The 15,240-nt window shown below is 44.7% G+C and overlaps 2 protein-coding genes across 2 annotated transcripts; both read left to right on the top strand.

Moving 5' to 3' along the window:
- The first annotated feature begins 1,259 nt into the window (after nt 1-1,259).
- slc48a1a (solute carrier family 48 member 1a) lies at nt 1,260-3,954 on the top strand. Its single transcript, XM_068343182.1, has 3 exons — nt 1,260-1,696; nt 2,421-2,588; nt 2,744-3,954. The coding sequence occupies exons 1-3, from the start codon at nt 1,567-1,569 to the stop codon at nt 2,878-2,880; spliced, it is 435 nt and encodes a 144-aa protein (XP_068199283.1). The 5' UTR covers nt 1,260-1,566; the 3' UTR covers nt 2,881-3,954.
- A 103-nt stretch (nt 3,955-4,057) lies between these two features.
- On the top strand, nt 4,058-10,293 carry LOC137613745 (solute carrier family 26 member 9-like). The gene is made up of 21 exons (XM_068343170.1): nt 4,058-4,184; nt 4,954-5,080; nt 5,162-5,301; nt 5,413-5,523; nt 5,602-5,777; nt 5,853-6,017; nt 6,088-6,240; nt 6,346-6,428; nt 6,917-7,064; nt 7,137-7,250; nt 7,359-7,436; nt 7,530-7,625; nt 7,707-7,813; nt 7,900-7,969; nt 8,059-8,151; nt 8,233-8,373; nt 8,452-8,682; nt 8,797-8,851; nt 9,055-9,191; nt 9,539-9,592; nt 9,673-10,293. Exons 2-21 carry the CDS (start codon nt 4,956-4,958, stop codon nt 9,682-9,684), a joined length of 2,289 nt encoding a protein of 762 aa, XP_068199271.1. The 5' UTR covers nt 4,058-4,184; nt 4,954-4,955; the 3' UTR covers nt 9,685-10,293.
- Nucleotides 10,294-15,240: the final 4,947 nt, after the last annotated feature.

The raw sequence follows: 15,240 nt of genomic DNA, 5'->3' as shown, positions 1-15,240 counted from the left end.
AAACAAGGATAAAAGTATAAAATGTGAAGGCTGTGTGAAAATTACCACTACACACACAAACTAAGGGGAATGTGGCGCTGAAGCGAGGGACAACACGTGCAGCACGTGCAGCAATCAGCCAGGAATTGGTATAAATTGTTACCATGAGCCAGACAGGGAGCATGATGCTTCCTTTCTCGGGGTCGGGGTCCCTCGCTTCAGCTCCACACTCCCCTTAGTTTGTGTGTGTAGTGGTAATTTTCGCACAGAAAGGAAGCATGATGCTTCCTTTCTCACTCAGGAGTTGATTGCTGCACATGCTGCTGTAAGTTATTCCATCAATCAAGGATCAAACTATCCAAGTGAATTAAAGAAAAATTACATCAAACACAAGTTGGGACATTAACTGTGTTCAAAACGTTTTGGTCAAAATTAAAATGGGTTTAACTACTGCATTTTGGGAAATGTAGTTTTTGGTCAAAGCAAACTTTTGACCTATTTATTTTTAGATACTTTGACCTTTTATGCTCTCAAGGGCTACATAAGATGATGTGGCGGGGCACATTTGGCCCCCAGGTCTTGAGTTTGGTATTTCATCTATCTTTCTATATGAAACTTAATGTTATACTCAGTATACTACTTTGAAAATCTTTGTCGGTTTGTTCTTGATTTGTGTGTGACATTTTGTACCTTTAATTTATACTTAACCCTTAAAAAAATACATACTTACTTCTTTTTACTTCATACTTATTTCTTTTAATTTACTTGTGATGAATTGAACTAAAATAAGCAGCACGTGACTTCAAAGTGTACTCTGCCTTCCAGAGTCACCTGAGACAAGCTGTTTCAGCGTTTCCCTAAAAATATAATGAATGTTTTTCAAACGGGTTTTTGTGGAACTAAAATGCTTCCTCTTCACCAAACCGTATTTTTGGAGGCGCAGTCAGCAAATTATCAGCTCTGGGAAACAATTTGCTGTTTTTCTTATCTCCACTTGGGGCGCTGTGTCCCCCAGTCAGGTATTTAATTGTTGCAAAGATCTTCTATGTAGAAGAGATGGTTGACGCAAGTGCAAAAGTCAAAAAAATAGACTTGACATTTTCTTTAATATCATAATAAAAAAATTACTTATTCTTTATTCCGTGTGACGCATATTCCCGAAACAAACAAAAACAAAATAAAAACCGGATAAAAGTTGTCATTTTTTAAAATATTGACATCATTTGCTGAAGACAGAGATCCGCTGTGACGAGGTTCTCTTTTCGGACCGCTCACTATCTTCGCGGGGGCACGTTGAATAAACAGTCCTGCTGATGTTTTTGTTGCCGCCTGGTAGAAACTCAATTTCCTCCATCGCCGCTTATGTGTTCTAACTTTAATTCGAACCAACGATTATTTCACTAAAGAGGTAGTTTCCCCAGCAGCGAGGACGTCGTTAAGATTAAGGGAACATCTTGTTATTTTTCCCTCTGTTGGTACTGAGGATGTTACATAATGTGGCGGTGAGCTGTTAGCTAATGTCGCTCTGATCTGTACTCCGCCTTTCACGCCCGTTTCCAGGATTTGGGTCGCAGTAGTTCAACCACGATGGGAGTCAACAGAATCTACATTAGCATAGGGTACGCCACCTTCGGCACCATGGTCGGGCTGTCGGCTTTCTTCGTCTGGAACATAGCATACAAGCAGCCGTGGACGGCGGCCATGGGAGGCCTATCAGGTATGCTAGCTAGCGCACCTTTAGCCGCGATGCTCGCTGTGTTGTTCTGGGATTCCTCACGTGACGTCCAATCGTGTGGGATTATTATCTAAAAATAATCCCACACGATTAAACGTCATTAAAATGTTATATACATGTAGTGTCATTTATTCAGCTGAAAGCAGAATACTGTATCCCTTGTTATGTGGCTACGGTGTTCTGTGTTAGCGGGATAAATGCTTCAGCATGACCGATGCTAACGTGATCAGATTAGCAGCTTCTGCTTCCGTAGCTTCATCGTTCGGCCTTCGCTTTAACGCGAATTAAATGCTTAGTTTGTTTGTTGGACTGAGGGCAAAATCGTCCAAAATCAATGTTACGATCAGCAAATTCTTTCAGTAGTCTCAAAGCAAACATATCGATTACCAGCCTCTCAGATTCATCCATGTTGAGTTTGCATGTCTTATTGGTAACCAATTTATTTGATTTCATCTCCTGTCTCTCAGAATATTACTTGGAAATTTTCTGTCACATAAAGCCAAACACAGAAGAAATATCTTGTGCTATTTTAAGTTTTTTCTCCTAACATGAGTTTCTACTAACGAGGACAGATAAAATAACTGGATCCTGAGTGTTTCATGCTCACTGGATTGATTTTAAATGAAGTTACGAAGTTGTTTGTTATAATTTTTAAACTTGCAAAATCTGAATTCAATTGTTTGGGGTTTTTTTTTTTTTTCAACAGGGGTCCTGGCGCTCTGGTGTCTTGTCACACACATCATGTACCTGCAGGACTTTTGGCGCACCTGGCTCAAAGGCTTGAAGTTCTTCATCGCCGTGGGTGTGATATTCTCAGCTCTGGCCGTTGCCGGATTCATCACCTTCTTGACTCTTGCCATTACAGAGAAGCAATGTAAACCCTCTTTCCTGTACACAACTGATACTGACTGATTTGTGAATTGATAATGAATTGGAAGGACACATGAACTAATCATGGTTGTGTCTTGATACAGTTGATTTTTTTTTGCTCATGCTTGCATTCATTGTGCTGTGATTTCCTTCCCACAGCTCCTACTGACCCGGCGAGCCTCTTTCTGGCCTGCGTGTGGAGCTTCCTGACATTCAAATGGTCTTTCCTTTTGGCCTTATACTCGTACAGATATCGACAGGAGTTTGCCGACATCAGCATCCTCAGCGACTTCTAGTCGGTACCGATTTTATAGATTGCGATGAAATTTATGTTGTGTGCTGCGGACCGGAACTTTTCAAAGAGTATTTGTAACGAAGGAGAACAAGTGGATATGGCCGGATTAAAACGACGTGTGAGTTCCACGTGGAGTTTCCCTTGTTACACTTGCTTATCCAGTCCTGTTCTTCCCATTGTAACCTGCTCTTCTACTTCTAATGACCCACACATCATATTCCTGCAAGTAGCTGTGAGTCTAAACCTGTGAAGACTATAACTGCTCATGATTTAATTCCTCAACAATATTTAGGAAGAGACATGTGGATGCTTTTTCAAACAGATTTTATATCGGTGTAGTTAAGTATGAAAATAAGGAAAAACAAGGAAGTTGTCCCAATAAAGAAGCTTTAATTCAGTGATAATCATTATAGCAAGAGTAAAAACACCTCATCAGAACCCAAAATGAATGCTCCTTCCTGAAGCCATTCAGCTGACACTGATGGCAGTGTGGGTTGGAGCGCTTGAATGTTTCTGCCCAGATGTTTCAAATCACAGAATACTCATCTCTGTAGACAGTTGCTGTCATAGTATCAGCATAGATAGTCTCCTCACTCTTTTTTTCTTTTTTTCCATACTTTATTTTATCATTTCCTTTCATCATCACAGAGGAAAAGGCTGTCCTGTCTAACGAAGGTTGTTCCTCTCACGTTCCACCAGAGGGCGACTCTCATCGTACTGTTCAGTATCCAGATATGTTGATATTCCAGTAATGAGAAAAAAACAAATGGATTTGATAAAAAAAAACTGCACTTTAGTCTTTGATATTGATGCCATTGTTTTGCACATAAGTCCTGATGTAATGGGGAAAAGATCATGTTTACACATCTTCATCTCTGTCTCACCCTTTTTAATGTTTAATTACACTATTGATGTGTATCATTTATTTTAGTGTTGGTATGAGTGAAGTCTAACTAGGCTTTGTAAATGGCTAGTTACTTTTATGTCTACCTTTTACCATGAAATGTCTCCAAATGTATTTTAGTCGACGCTATATGTACATAAAACACAAACCCATTAAAGTTGTATTTATAAATTGCATCAGCGTGTCCTTCTTGAACACCACACAGACACACAACTGCTGTAACAAAGGAGTTTTGGTGACGTTTGTGGGGTTTAAGCTCCACCTAGAAGGTGTAGAGGCCTCTGTGGATCAGCAGTCAAACACATCTGAGCTCAATGCCCACAGGTGTGCTGCAACAAAACGGTGCGCTGGTGTCTTACACTTCTGGATACGGAATCAAATCGGCCTGTGAAATTCTGGAGGTTAGCTTTGTGTGTGTGTGTGTGTGTGTGATATGTAGTTATGTGGTTTTAAGGTAGCTGAAGGTACATTTGTCGCATGATTTTTATATTCTTTTATGTTTCCAGACATTTCATCTTAAAATCAATTTGAGTGTTAAGCTGGAAAGCAAATCGTTCATGCCTTCACCTGCAGATAGAATATTTAAATGTAAAGATTGTCCTGTTAACTCATTAAGCTTCTTTCTCCAGCAGTTAGCGAACTTGAATGAACTCGGATGTGTGGTTATTTACCTGTTTTTGAGCAAATATATCCACAGTCCACCTGCGTGTTGGTTGATCCTTCAAGGTCAGATTAGAGCTCCTGACTGTAGATATAAGACAACAGAACACAGAATATTTGACCTGCCTGGATTTTATAAGATAAGCCTTTATTCGTCCAACAGTGAGGACATTTTCATATATATGTATATGGTGCATATGGTATTTAAATGGTGCTTTCTACTTTAACTGAAGTGCCTTTTTTTAAAAATGTTTTTTATTGTGTAATTATAGGTTTACAAATTATGTGTCCATTTTTACATGTAAAACAGAAAGATGATAAAATAAGTTTTTCTGTGAATAAAGACTCATGAAATACACTGACAACGAATTGATCTCCTGAACCGTCACATGATAATTATCATAGTGAACTGAACACCTGGTATGGAAGTCTGGTTTTGGAAGTTCATGTAATTCTTTTGTATGGACGTGATTTTTCTGCTGTCTTGGACCACATTCCTTCCTACCGTAGCCATGCACCCGGACCGCCCCCGTTATGTGATCGACAGGCCGGCCTATAACTTACCGGACTTCGACAAAGAGTTTGACAAGAAGAGTCGACAGTTTCCTGTTGGGGAGAAAGTGAAGAAACTCTTCAGGTACAGAAATCCGATATCTTTCCAGGCAACAACTACCAAACTGGACAACCTCAGACTGATCCTCTTGTCCGCCTCCGTCAGATGCTCCGTGTCCAGATTGAGGGGCTTGCTGTTCAGACACCTGCCTGTCCTGAGCTGGCTCCCCAGGTACAAAGTCAAGGAAAACCTGCTGTGTGATGTCATCAGCGGGGTCAGCGCCGGTACCATTCAGGTTCCCCAAGGTCGGCCCTCACTCCTCTCCCCGATGCCTCTGCTATCCCACTGAATGATACTTGCTGCAGTCTCACCTGTGATTTACGTGACGCTCCTGAAAAGACTTCCTTTCTTTCCAGGCATGGCGTTTGCCCTGCTGGCGAGCCTCCCTCCTGTCAATGGGCTCTATTCCTCTTTCTTCCCCCTCATCCCGTATTTCTTCATGGGCACCGCTCACCAGATGGTCCCAGGTGAGTCTAGGTGATTTATCCTCAGCACTTCTGTAGACGAAAAGGCGATGAAAATAAAAGTGATTCACTGGTTTCCAGGTACGTTTGCAGTCCTCAGCATCATGGTCGGTATCGTGTGTCTCAGGCTGGCCCCAGAGTCGGACTTCAGCCACTTCAACTCCACCCTGAACGCTACGGTGGTGGACAGACACCTGATGAATGATGTCCGCCTGGGGATATCTGGGACACTGGCCTGCCTCACTGCGATCATACAGGTACCTGTAAGCTTGACATGCCTTTGAAATTTAAAGAGAGCGTCGACGCTTTCGTGACTCCTTCCGTCCGTTTAGGTCGGTCTCGGGTTCATGCAGTTTGGATTTGTGGCCATCTACCTGTCAGAGTCCTTCGTCAGAGGCTTCATGACCGCCGCAGGGTTACAAATCCTCATCTCGGTGCTCAAGTATATCTTTGGCATCACCGTTCCGTCTTACAGCGGTCCGTTCGCGGTCATATATGTAAGTGACCACTTCTTGTCGTCATCAAATGAAGTTACACGTTCAAATTCACCTTAGTTCTTTGTCCCAGACTCTCATAGATATTATTTGCGGCATTCCTGACACCAACATAGCGTCTCTAGTATTTGCTCTGGTCAGCTGTGTGGTTCTGATTGTGGTGAAGGAGCTGAGCGCTCGCTACCGCCACAAGCTGCCCTTCCCCGTTCCCATCGAGATCGTCGTTGTAAGTATGGCCGTTTCTCCTGGGACACATTCGTTCTTTAACTTTGTGTAGACTTTTGAAGTGATCTGAGACTAATATACAATCACATATTCCCATTGTGCACAGGTGGTAGTGGCCACCGCCATCTCCGGCCCTCTACACCTCCCTGAGATCTATCACATGGATATAGTGGGGGAAATTTCTTTGGGGTAAAATATTCTTTTTCTTCTCCTTTCGGCTTTTCCCTTCAGGGGTCGCCACAGCGAATCAGTTGCCTCCATCTAACCCTGTCTTCTGCATCCTCTTCTCTCACACCAACTACCTTCATGTCCTCTTTCACTACATCCATAAACCTCCTCTTTGGTCTTCCTCTAGGCCTCCTGCCTGGTAGTTCAAAACTCAGCATCCTTCTACCAATATATTCACTATCTCTCCTCTGGACATGTCCAAACCATCTCAGTCTGGCCTCTCTGACTTTATCTCCAAAACCTCTAACATGTGCTGTCCCTCTGATGTACTCATTCCTGGTCCTATCCTTCCTGGTCACTCCCAAAGAAAACCTCAGCATCTTCATCTCTGCTACCTCCAGCTCTGTCTCCTGTCTTTTCCTTTTGGGGTAAAACATTTGCCAGTGAAAAATCGGTGATTTCTTCTTGTACTTGTGGAATTTTGATTCAGTCTTGCATCTGTTTTTCAGATTTCCCACACCGATCCTGCCCACTGTGAGTCAGTGGGAAGACATGCTTAGCACAGCTTTCTCCTTGGCGATCGTGGGTTACGTCATCAACCTGGCCATGGGCAGGACGCTGGCGGCCAAACACGGCTACAACGTGGATCCCAACCAGGTAGAACGGCTGCATATCACTCATTTGTACTGCAGTCCGTTTAATGAATATCCTGTTTGTGTCTTTGGGCAGGAAATGCTGGCTCTGGGCTGCAGCAATTTACTGGGGGGCTTTTTCAAGATCCATGTGATCTGCTGCGCCCTGTCCGTGACGCTGGCTGTGGACAGCGCAGGGGGAACGTCACAGGTGGGCGCCGTCCTTTCGTGGCGTTTTAGAATTCCTGAAGCACAATTTGATGATAAATATTCCCAAACAGTAAAGCGTCTTCTAATCCGCCCTTGCGACTTCCTGTAGTTTGCCAGCCTGTGTGTGATGCTGGTTGTCATGGTTACGATGCTTGCATTGGGAGCCTTCCTGGAGCCTCTTCCAAAAGTAGGTCAACGCGAGGTCATGGCTGAAACATTAAACTAGAATTAAAAGGTAATCCCGGGCGTGCTTGGTGATGTATAATCTCTGTTTTCCCAGTCGGTGCTCGGGGCCTTGATCGCGGTGAACCTGAAGAACACACTCCTGCAGCTGTCAGACCCCTATTACTTATGGAAGAAGAGCAAACTGGACTGTGTGAGTGGAAGATGGCGATGCATCTTCATCACGCCGTCTTTCCATCCCTGATGGGTTTTTTTGTTGATCTTTCTCCTGCAGTGCGTTTGGGTCGTGTCGTTCTTGGCCACCTTCTTTCTCAGCCTGCCTTACGGAGTCGCCATCGGCGTGGGCTTCTCCATCCTGGTAGTGGTGTTCAAAACACAATTGTGAGTATATACTACACGTTACGCGCCTCCGGATGGGACGCTAAGACAACTGTCTAATTAATGGTTTCATGTTGTGCTTCTCACAGTCGTAACGGTTCCAAAGTGGTTCAGATTATGGGTACAGATCTCTACAAAAACCCCAAAATGTACAGCAGGGTATGGAAAAAATATTTTGTTTAAACTTTTGTCGCTATAATTAATATGAAGAGAACTGCGTCTGAATATTTTTTCTCAAAACTCCACAGGCTTTGTCAATAACTGGTGTGAAGATAGTGAACTACTGCTCGCCGCTGTATTTTGCTAATGCAGAACTGTTTCGACAGAAGGTCATCAAGAAGGTAGAACCGGAACCATTAAAGGTTTATTCCTTTGAAATGAATACACCAAGCGAGCGTGCTGCTGTTTGTGTTCCTGCCCAGACTGGACTGGATCCCGACAAACTCATCCTAGCCAGGAGGAAGTTCTTGGAGAAGGAACAGAAGGAAAAAATGAAAGGAGAGAAGAAAGACAAGGGAGCAAGGAGGAGGAAACCCAGTTCTTTGGTCACCATGAAGAATCAAGTGAGATCAGAAACCAAAAAATACATGCTAAAAAACCCTAGAACAGAACCTGCAGTCCTTTTTTTGTGTTTCCTGTAGACCGTCTCTCAGCTCGAGCTGCAAAATGACTTCGACGCGAACGATCCGCCCACCAGCTACGTCAACTTCCGCTGCGGTGACGCCCAGCCGGGCGAGAGGTCAGCTGACCAGGAGCAACCCGCCCCTCCGGCGTTGGCGCTGGAGTCCCAGCCGACGCCCTTCCACACCCTCATTATGGACTTGGCAGGGGTCTGTTTCGTAGACCTGATGGGCATCAAAGTGCTGACAAAGGTGGGAAATTTAAACCATGGAATGGTCTTACAAATGAGAAATATCTGAAGAAATATCAATTGATTTGGTCATCATTCCATCATCAGCCGTGATTCTTTCCTTTCTTTCCAACAGATGAACTCGAGCTACTCCACGCTGGGCATCCATCTATACCTGGCTAACGTTCAAGGTAACAGCTGAAACCATTCAAGTGCCTTTCACAAATACCTGATGCTGCTGAATAGTTGGCATGGCAACAGACTCATTCATTCTACATGGCGTTCATAAGGTTCCTTGAGTACGCTGGTAGAAAAGTGAACTGAATTAAAACGTGTAGTTATTAAAGGGTGCGTTTGATTTCCTCCTGTAAAAACGGTTTGTGCTCACCTGCAGCTCAGGTGTACGACGAGCTGGAAGCCGGGGGAACTTTCGATGAGGGGAATATTCCTCGCAGTCATCTCTTTCTTTCTGTGCACGACGCTGTCCTGTTTGCTCAGCGGACCACCAGGGAGAGGAGAGTCTCCCTTGAGGTAGGCCCAGCCCCCACCCCGCCGCTGCGTGAATCGGCCTTATCACACAAATCCTTTTCATGACATCACTGCCGCTCAGAGATTTTAGGGTTTTAGGGATTAAAAGCAGCAGAAAAGCATTATCTTAGTTGTAAATTCCTCTTTTTTGTCACCTTATCTGGTGCAAGGAGGGTAAACAGAAATATCACAAAGGTTTTTGTGACGCTTTAAGAACCTCAACAAACAGTTGGAAGTTACACCAAGGTCATGTTGTGTATTTCTATGCTGCGTGCCTCCTTTTGTCTTGTGTTTGTGCTGTTTGTACACATGTGTTTTGGATAAATGTGCACCTGGTTTGTTGTCCACAGGCGGAGAAACCGAACCAGGAGGTCACGTTTAAGATGCACCAGGATCTGGAGCAGGTATACGACTAAAAGCAGCATTTGCCCTTTAATTCACCACCAGATTCTTGCTCTGCAGCTAACAGCAGTTTCTTCCACAGGAAATGTTCTGAGCGCCGACTGAAACGCAGAAGAAACGATCCACCTCGTCATTTTTAATTCCCCCTCGCCAAATGACATTTGCTGCATCTTCTGCTTCGATTTGATTGATGAAGTTATTAAGAAATCATCCAGAGGTGTCCTGGTGCACCTCTGCTCCTCTGAGCTCCTCTTTCTCTGCAGCAAATTTGGCGCCACGAGTGATTGCAAGGCTTCTGGTGCAATCAGGTTTAATTTGGAGCTGTGGGAATAATGGCGCTTGTGTGTGTTTGTGTGTGTGTGTGTTTGATTTCATCACCTGCAGCTCACCTGTCTTCCTCTCCTCCCCGATTGAGTTTATAATATTCAGATTGAAGGAGCTGCTATGTTCACACTTTTGCCTTGGTGTCTTTTCATCTTTTCATGTGTTACGTCACATTTATAATTTCACATGCTAATGATGCTACATGCTAAGTCAAGCAGTCCTTGAGATACCTGAGTGTCTTGTTGGTGTGAACGCCACAATCACACAATGATGTGTAAAGTAAAGCAAAAGGTTGGAAAAATTTGTAACAAGACAGGTGAAGACAACTTGTAAACAACAGTAACAACAAATGTATTAAACCCTTAAGAAAACACGTTGATTTGTCTTTTATTACATTTTAAGGATTCATTGACTAAGATATTCCCAAGATATCACCAACACGGCGCAGGGTCACACGGGGTAATGTTTAGAATTTTGGATGTGAGTTTGGATGTTTTGGTTTTGTCCTTTGAATTTGAATTTGTCCAGCTTGATGTTATTCTTCATAATGACCCCGAATTGTCTAAGTCAAACGACTGAACACTTTCCACAACCTCAGCTTCTCAATCCCGGTAATTGCAAGGTGAAATAAAAATTAATTTTACACCCCCTTCACACACGCACTGACCCCGGCAGTTTAATTAACAGGGTTCCTTTTAGGAACCTGAGAGCCACAGATTTATGTTCTGGATCTGTTTACACGCCCAGTGGTTTTCATGTCATTGAGACTAATTGCGTGGCTTTGGAGGGAGATGCGGGGCCTTCTCTCCTGCGTTCATGAAGGGGTGTCCCTCAGGGAATATCCAGATCTGACCTCTTATGAGTTGACATTGAAATGTGGTTTGATTCGATAGAAGAATCGAGAATAACAAAGCTGGCCCATCTGAGGAAATGAGCCGGACATAAAGTATAAAAATTGCACCCATGACCAATGAGAACTACTAATAAATATTACCTCAGTCATTCCATTGATCCAGCTGCAATCCAATCCTCACTAGATGTTTCTAATTATGCTTTAAAATCATAACGTTTGGGGTTGGTTAATTTTGTAAAGTACATAAAATGAATCCTGATGGAGGGTACGGCTCGACCATGTTGCTGTAACCGACCCTGACTGGCCAGTTACATTTATAATGACGGTGAAACTATGACTGTAGATGGCCGAAGAACTGAAGGAGGCGTGGAGCAGATCCGCTGTGTTTTATTTTTCTGTAACACAAAAGGTGGGGTACGTCATGTGAGAGCTGGGGTAACGCTGGCATGCCCCTCTCTCCAGACCTCCAGCACGAGGATGCCATAACAATAAAATAATGACATTTAACACAACTAAATAAACAGTAGGTCAAATCAAAAGAATAAAAATAAATAAATACAAACATGTAAAACACTTAACAGATCCTTTTACAGCTTTTCTTTTTCTGTTTAAACAGTTAAACATACCTGTAACACAAAAGGTGGGGTACGTCATGTGAGAGCTGGGGTAACGCTGGCATGCCTGCAACACGCAGTGAGCCGTTAGCACTTGTTCGCCGCTTAGCGCCTACTAATTAACATAAATTACGTCGTGAATATATAAATAAATAATATTTAAACATAGCGAGTGTGAAAGTGAGCGACTATGTACCACAAAATCACATCCACTGGTAGAAAATAATGAAAATGAAGAATATATTAACAAAAAGTTTCCGCAGCATTGAGCAAGTGTAACTCACCCCTCTCTCCAGACCTCCAGCACGAGGATGCCTGGGCGTGTGCACCCCCAATAATTGCCCCACCGAAACACAACCAAATCATGGAACCAAAAACAAAGTAAATGTAAAATTTGGGGAAGTTCATTAAAAAAATTAAATAAAAATAAATTTATTTATAACACTGTTACATACTCCCCTCTGAACTTCACCAAATCAGCATAGCAGGTGAACCAGTTAAAAAAACTGACACAGTACAACACTACCGGACAAAGTACACTCAAAAGCATACTGCAACGCATCTGTCACCCAACTAAAGGGAAAGCGACCATAGAGGGCTGCGCAAACCCCCTACAATCCACTCGCTACAGGAGTGCCTTATACACTACCCGTATAGGTCCGAAATAAGTACTGTCACCTGACTCAAAAAAAAGAAAAGAAACGTCATCACTAAATGACTCGCCAATATAACATGGGTGCGTGTGGGGCGTTCATGACATCAACGCACTAACAAAACGACGAACCGAACTGCCCGTGCGGTGAACATAGTGTTGTGTCATGTTCTGAATCAGTCTGTTCACTGGCTTAACCACTCTGCCCACACGCGTGCTAACAACACCGACCCCACTGCTCGAGAAACCAGGAGCGTTACAGGGCTGCACAGAGGCCACAGACCTCCGATCGGCACTAGAACAACCAGACATCCCAGGTTCAGATTGTACCTCGCTAACTTCACCAGTCACTCCGGAGGCCAACTGCCCAACCAAACTAGTGTCCTGTGTGCGTGGGCGCTCAAGTGAGTCAGTGGAGGCAGAAGCCTCAGCCACCCAACTGGCAGTCCAAGCTGACCTATCAATTTCTGACTCAGCAATGTGTGACTCATCCGAAGGTAAGCCGTCCTGAGCATCCACGGACTGGCATGACTCGCTCAAAGTAGATTCGTCAACGTCATTGACTACCTCGACTGGCAGAAAATTAACCAGCAGAAGCAAGTTGCGGTGAACAACCTTCTCCTGTCCGGTGGAGGTGTTCCTGACTCTGTAAGTATGGCACCTGGGGTCGGCAGAAACAACGACATGTGGGGTGGAGCCCCACTTGTCCGCAATTTTCCTGCGACCTCGCTCACCCTTATTCGCCAACAAGACGCGGTCACCCTCAACAATTGTGTTGCCTTTCGTCTTCCTGTTGTACATGTCAGCTTGATGTTCCTGACTTCTGATAGCATTGGCTTGTGCTGTAGCAACAGCCTCCTGAAGATCCTGCCTCATCTTGGAAACAAACTGATCATAGTCCACAATGTCACAGTCCCTGGTCGCAACCTGAAACATGACATCAATGGGCAGACGCGGTACCCTGCCGAACATCAAATAGAAGGGCGCATACCCAGTTGACTCATGCACCGTGCAGTTATACGCGAACGTCAAAGTTTGCAACATCTGAGGCCAATGTAGTTTTGCTCTTGGCGGAAGGGTTCTGATCATACTGCCCAAAGTTCTGTTGAACCTCTCAGCGTTCCCGTTACCCATTGGGTGATAAGCCGTGGTCCTGGATTTCTTCACTCCAGCAACTTGCAACAGCTCCTGGATCAATTCACTCTCGAAGTTCGCCCCCTGATCCGAGTGGATTCTTTCGGGGAACCCGTATACACAAAAGTACTTGTCCCAGAGCTGTCGTGCAACCTGCTTTGCCGATTGGTCGCGACAGGGATAAGCATGGGCCATTCTAGTAAAATGGTCTGTAACCACTAAAACGTCCATGCTCTTGCCCTTACAGTCTTCAGCGGACCAGAAATCCATACAGACCAGTTCGAGTGGGCTCGAGGTTCTAATGCTCTCAAGAGGGGCCCTGGCCTCTGGTTCAGGAGTCTTGCTGACCACACAGCGCATACAAGTTTTCACATACTCCCTGACATCCTGTTCCATATCAGTCCAAAAGAACCTCTGCCTGGCAAGATACAAAGTTCTGTACTGTCCCTGATGGCCGGCATCATCATGTATGCCTTGCAGCACCTGCTGGACCAACGAGGCTGCAACAACATACTGAAACCTTTTCTTCTTAGTCAGAGGATCTTTGATCACTCTGTAAAGAAGCCCATCAAACAATTTCAGTTTATCCCACTGCTTCAACATTTTCAAAACTCTGCTTGCCTCGAGAGCTCGTTCTCTTCTCGATGGACGTCTGCCGCGAGTCACATAAAACAGAACCCTGGACAGTGTACTGTCTTGATGCTGTTTTTCTTGCAGAACCTTAATAGGAAGCGCGGGTAAGGGACACTGACCAGCAGGGATCAACTGCTGCACAACCTGGGGAAGGTAAGAAATGGCTCTCCCTTCCGGACCCACCTCCCACTCGACATGACCCTCCAGCAAGGCTTTCACCTCGTGGGTGTCCAAGGAGTGATTTCCCAGTGTGGTGGTGTAAGTGCGGCAACCAACCCCCTGCTGATTAGCACTCAATCTGAATACCTCCTGAATGGTAATCTCTTGTATATGCTTGGCCTCTTCAAGCAAAGCTCCATAAGGCTCAGACACCAGTCTTCTGCCAACATGAGTCTGAACAAAAGGCTGTCTGCTGAGTGCGTCCGCGACAATGTTTTTGCTGCCAGGAATGTACTTAATGCTAAAATTGTACGGAGCCAACTTTGCAACCCACCTTTGCTCACATGCATCCAACTTCGGTTTGGTAAGTATGTACGTGAGTGGATTATTATCAGTCCAGACAGTAAAGTCATGGCCTTTCAGCCAATGACTGAACTTTTCGCAGACCGCCCATTTAAGAGCCAAGAATTCGAGCCTATGTGCAGGGTACTTTGTCTGAGCATGGGAAAGAGACTTGCTCGCAAAGGCAATGGGACGGGCCTTGCTTTCCCCCTTCGGCACTTGAGAGATGACTGCACCCAGTCCATCAAGTGACGCATCAGTGGAAAGGACGAAGGGTTGGGAGAAATCTGGATGAGCTAAAACCACTGAATTGAGCAACGCCGATTTCAGTTGTTGGAACGACCTCTGATGTGCACTCGTCCAGTCACTTGGCTTGAGTTTCCTAAAGATGGCAACATTCTTTGACTGGCCCCTGTTCTTCCTAGGTGTCGCAGTCAAAGCAAAGAGAGGCTTAGCAATCCCAGAACAGTTCGGAATGAAGCGCTGGTAGTACATCACCATCCCTAAGAAAGACTTCAACTTCTTCGGAGAAGGTGTGACACCATCATCCGCCATCAAAGCTTTTTCAGTCACAGCAGCAATTGTCTGCACCTTGTCAGGGTCTGTGGAGACTCCTCCCTCATCCACAATATGACCCAGAAATTTTACACTCCGACGAAGTAAATAGCACTTTTTAGGCGCAAGCTTCAACCCATGAGCCCTCAGTCTGCTGAACACCAGCTCAAGCCGCCTCAGAGCCTCTCCTTCATCGGGTGCAAAAACCAAGAGATCGTCCAAGTAGCAGAGAAGAGTTAGGAAATTCTGATCGCCAAAGATGTTGGTCATAAGGCGCATAAAACTGGCTGGCGCATTACACAAACCCTGAGGCATACGATTAAACTCGTGGAGCCCCATGGGCGTGGTAAAGGCAGTCAATTTCTTGTCTTCCTCATGCATAGG

The sequence above is a fragment of the Antennarius striatus genome, chromosome 2 (assembly GCF_040054535.1).
Source record: "Antennarius striatus isolate MH-2024 chromosome 2, ASM4005453v1, whole genome shotgun sequence".
Taxonomy (NCBI): domain Eukaryota; kingdom Metazoa; phylum Chordata; class Actinopteri; order Lophiiformes; family Antennariidae; genus Antennarius; species Antennarius striatus.
The sequence above is the reverse complement of the archived record's forward strand: the minus strand, read 5'-3'. Positions and strand labels throughout refer to the sequence as shown.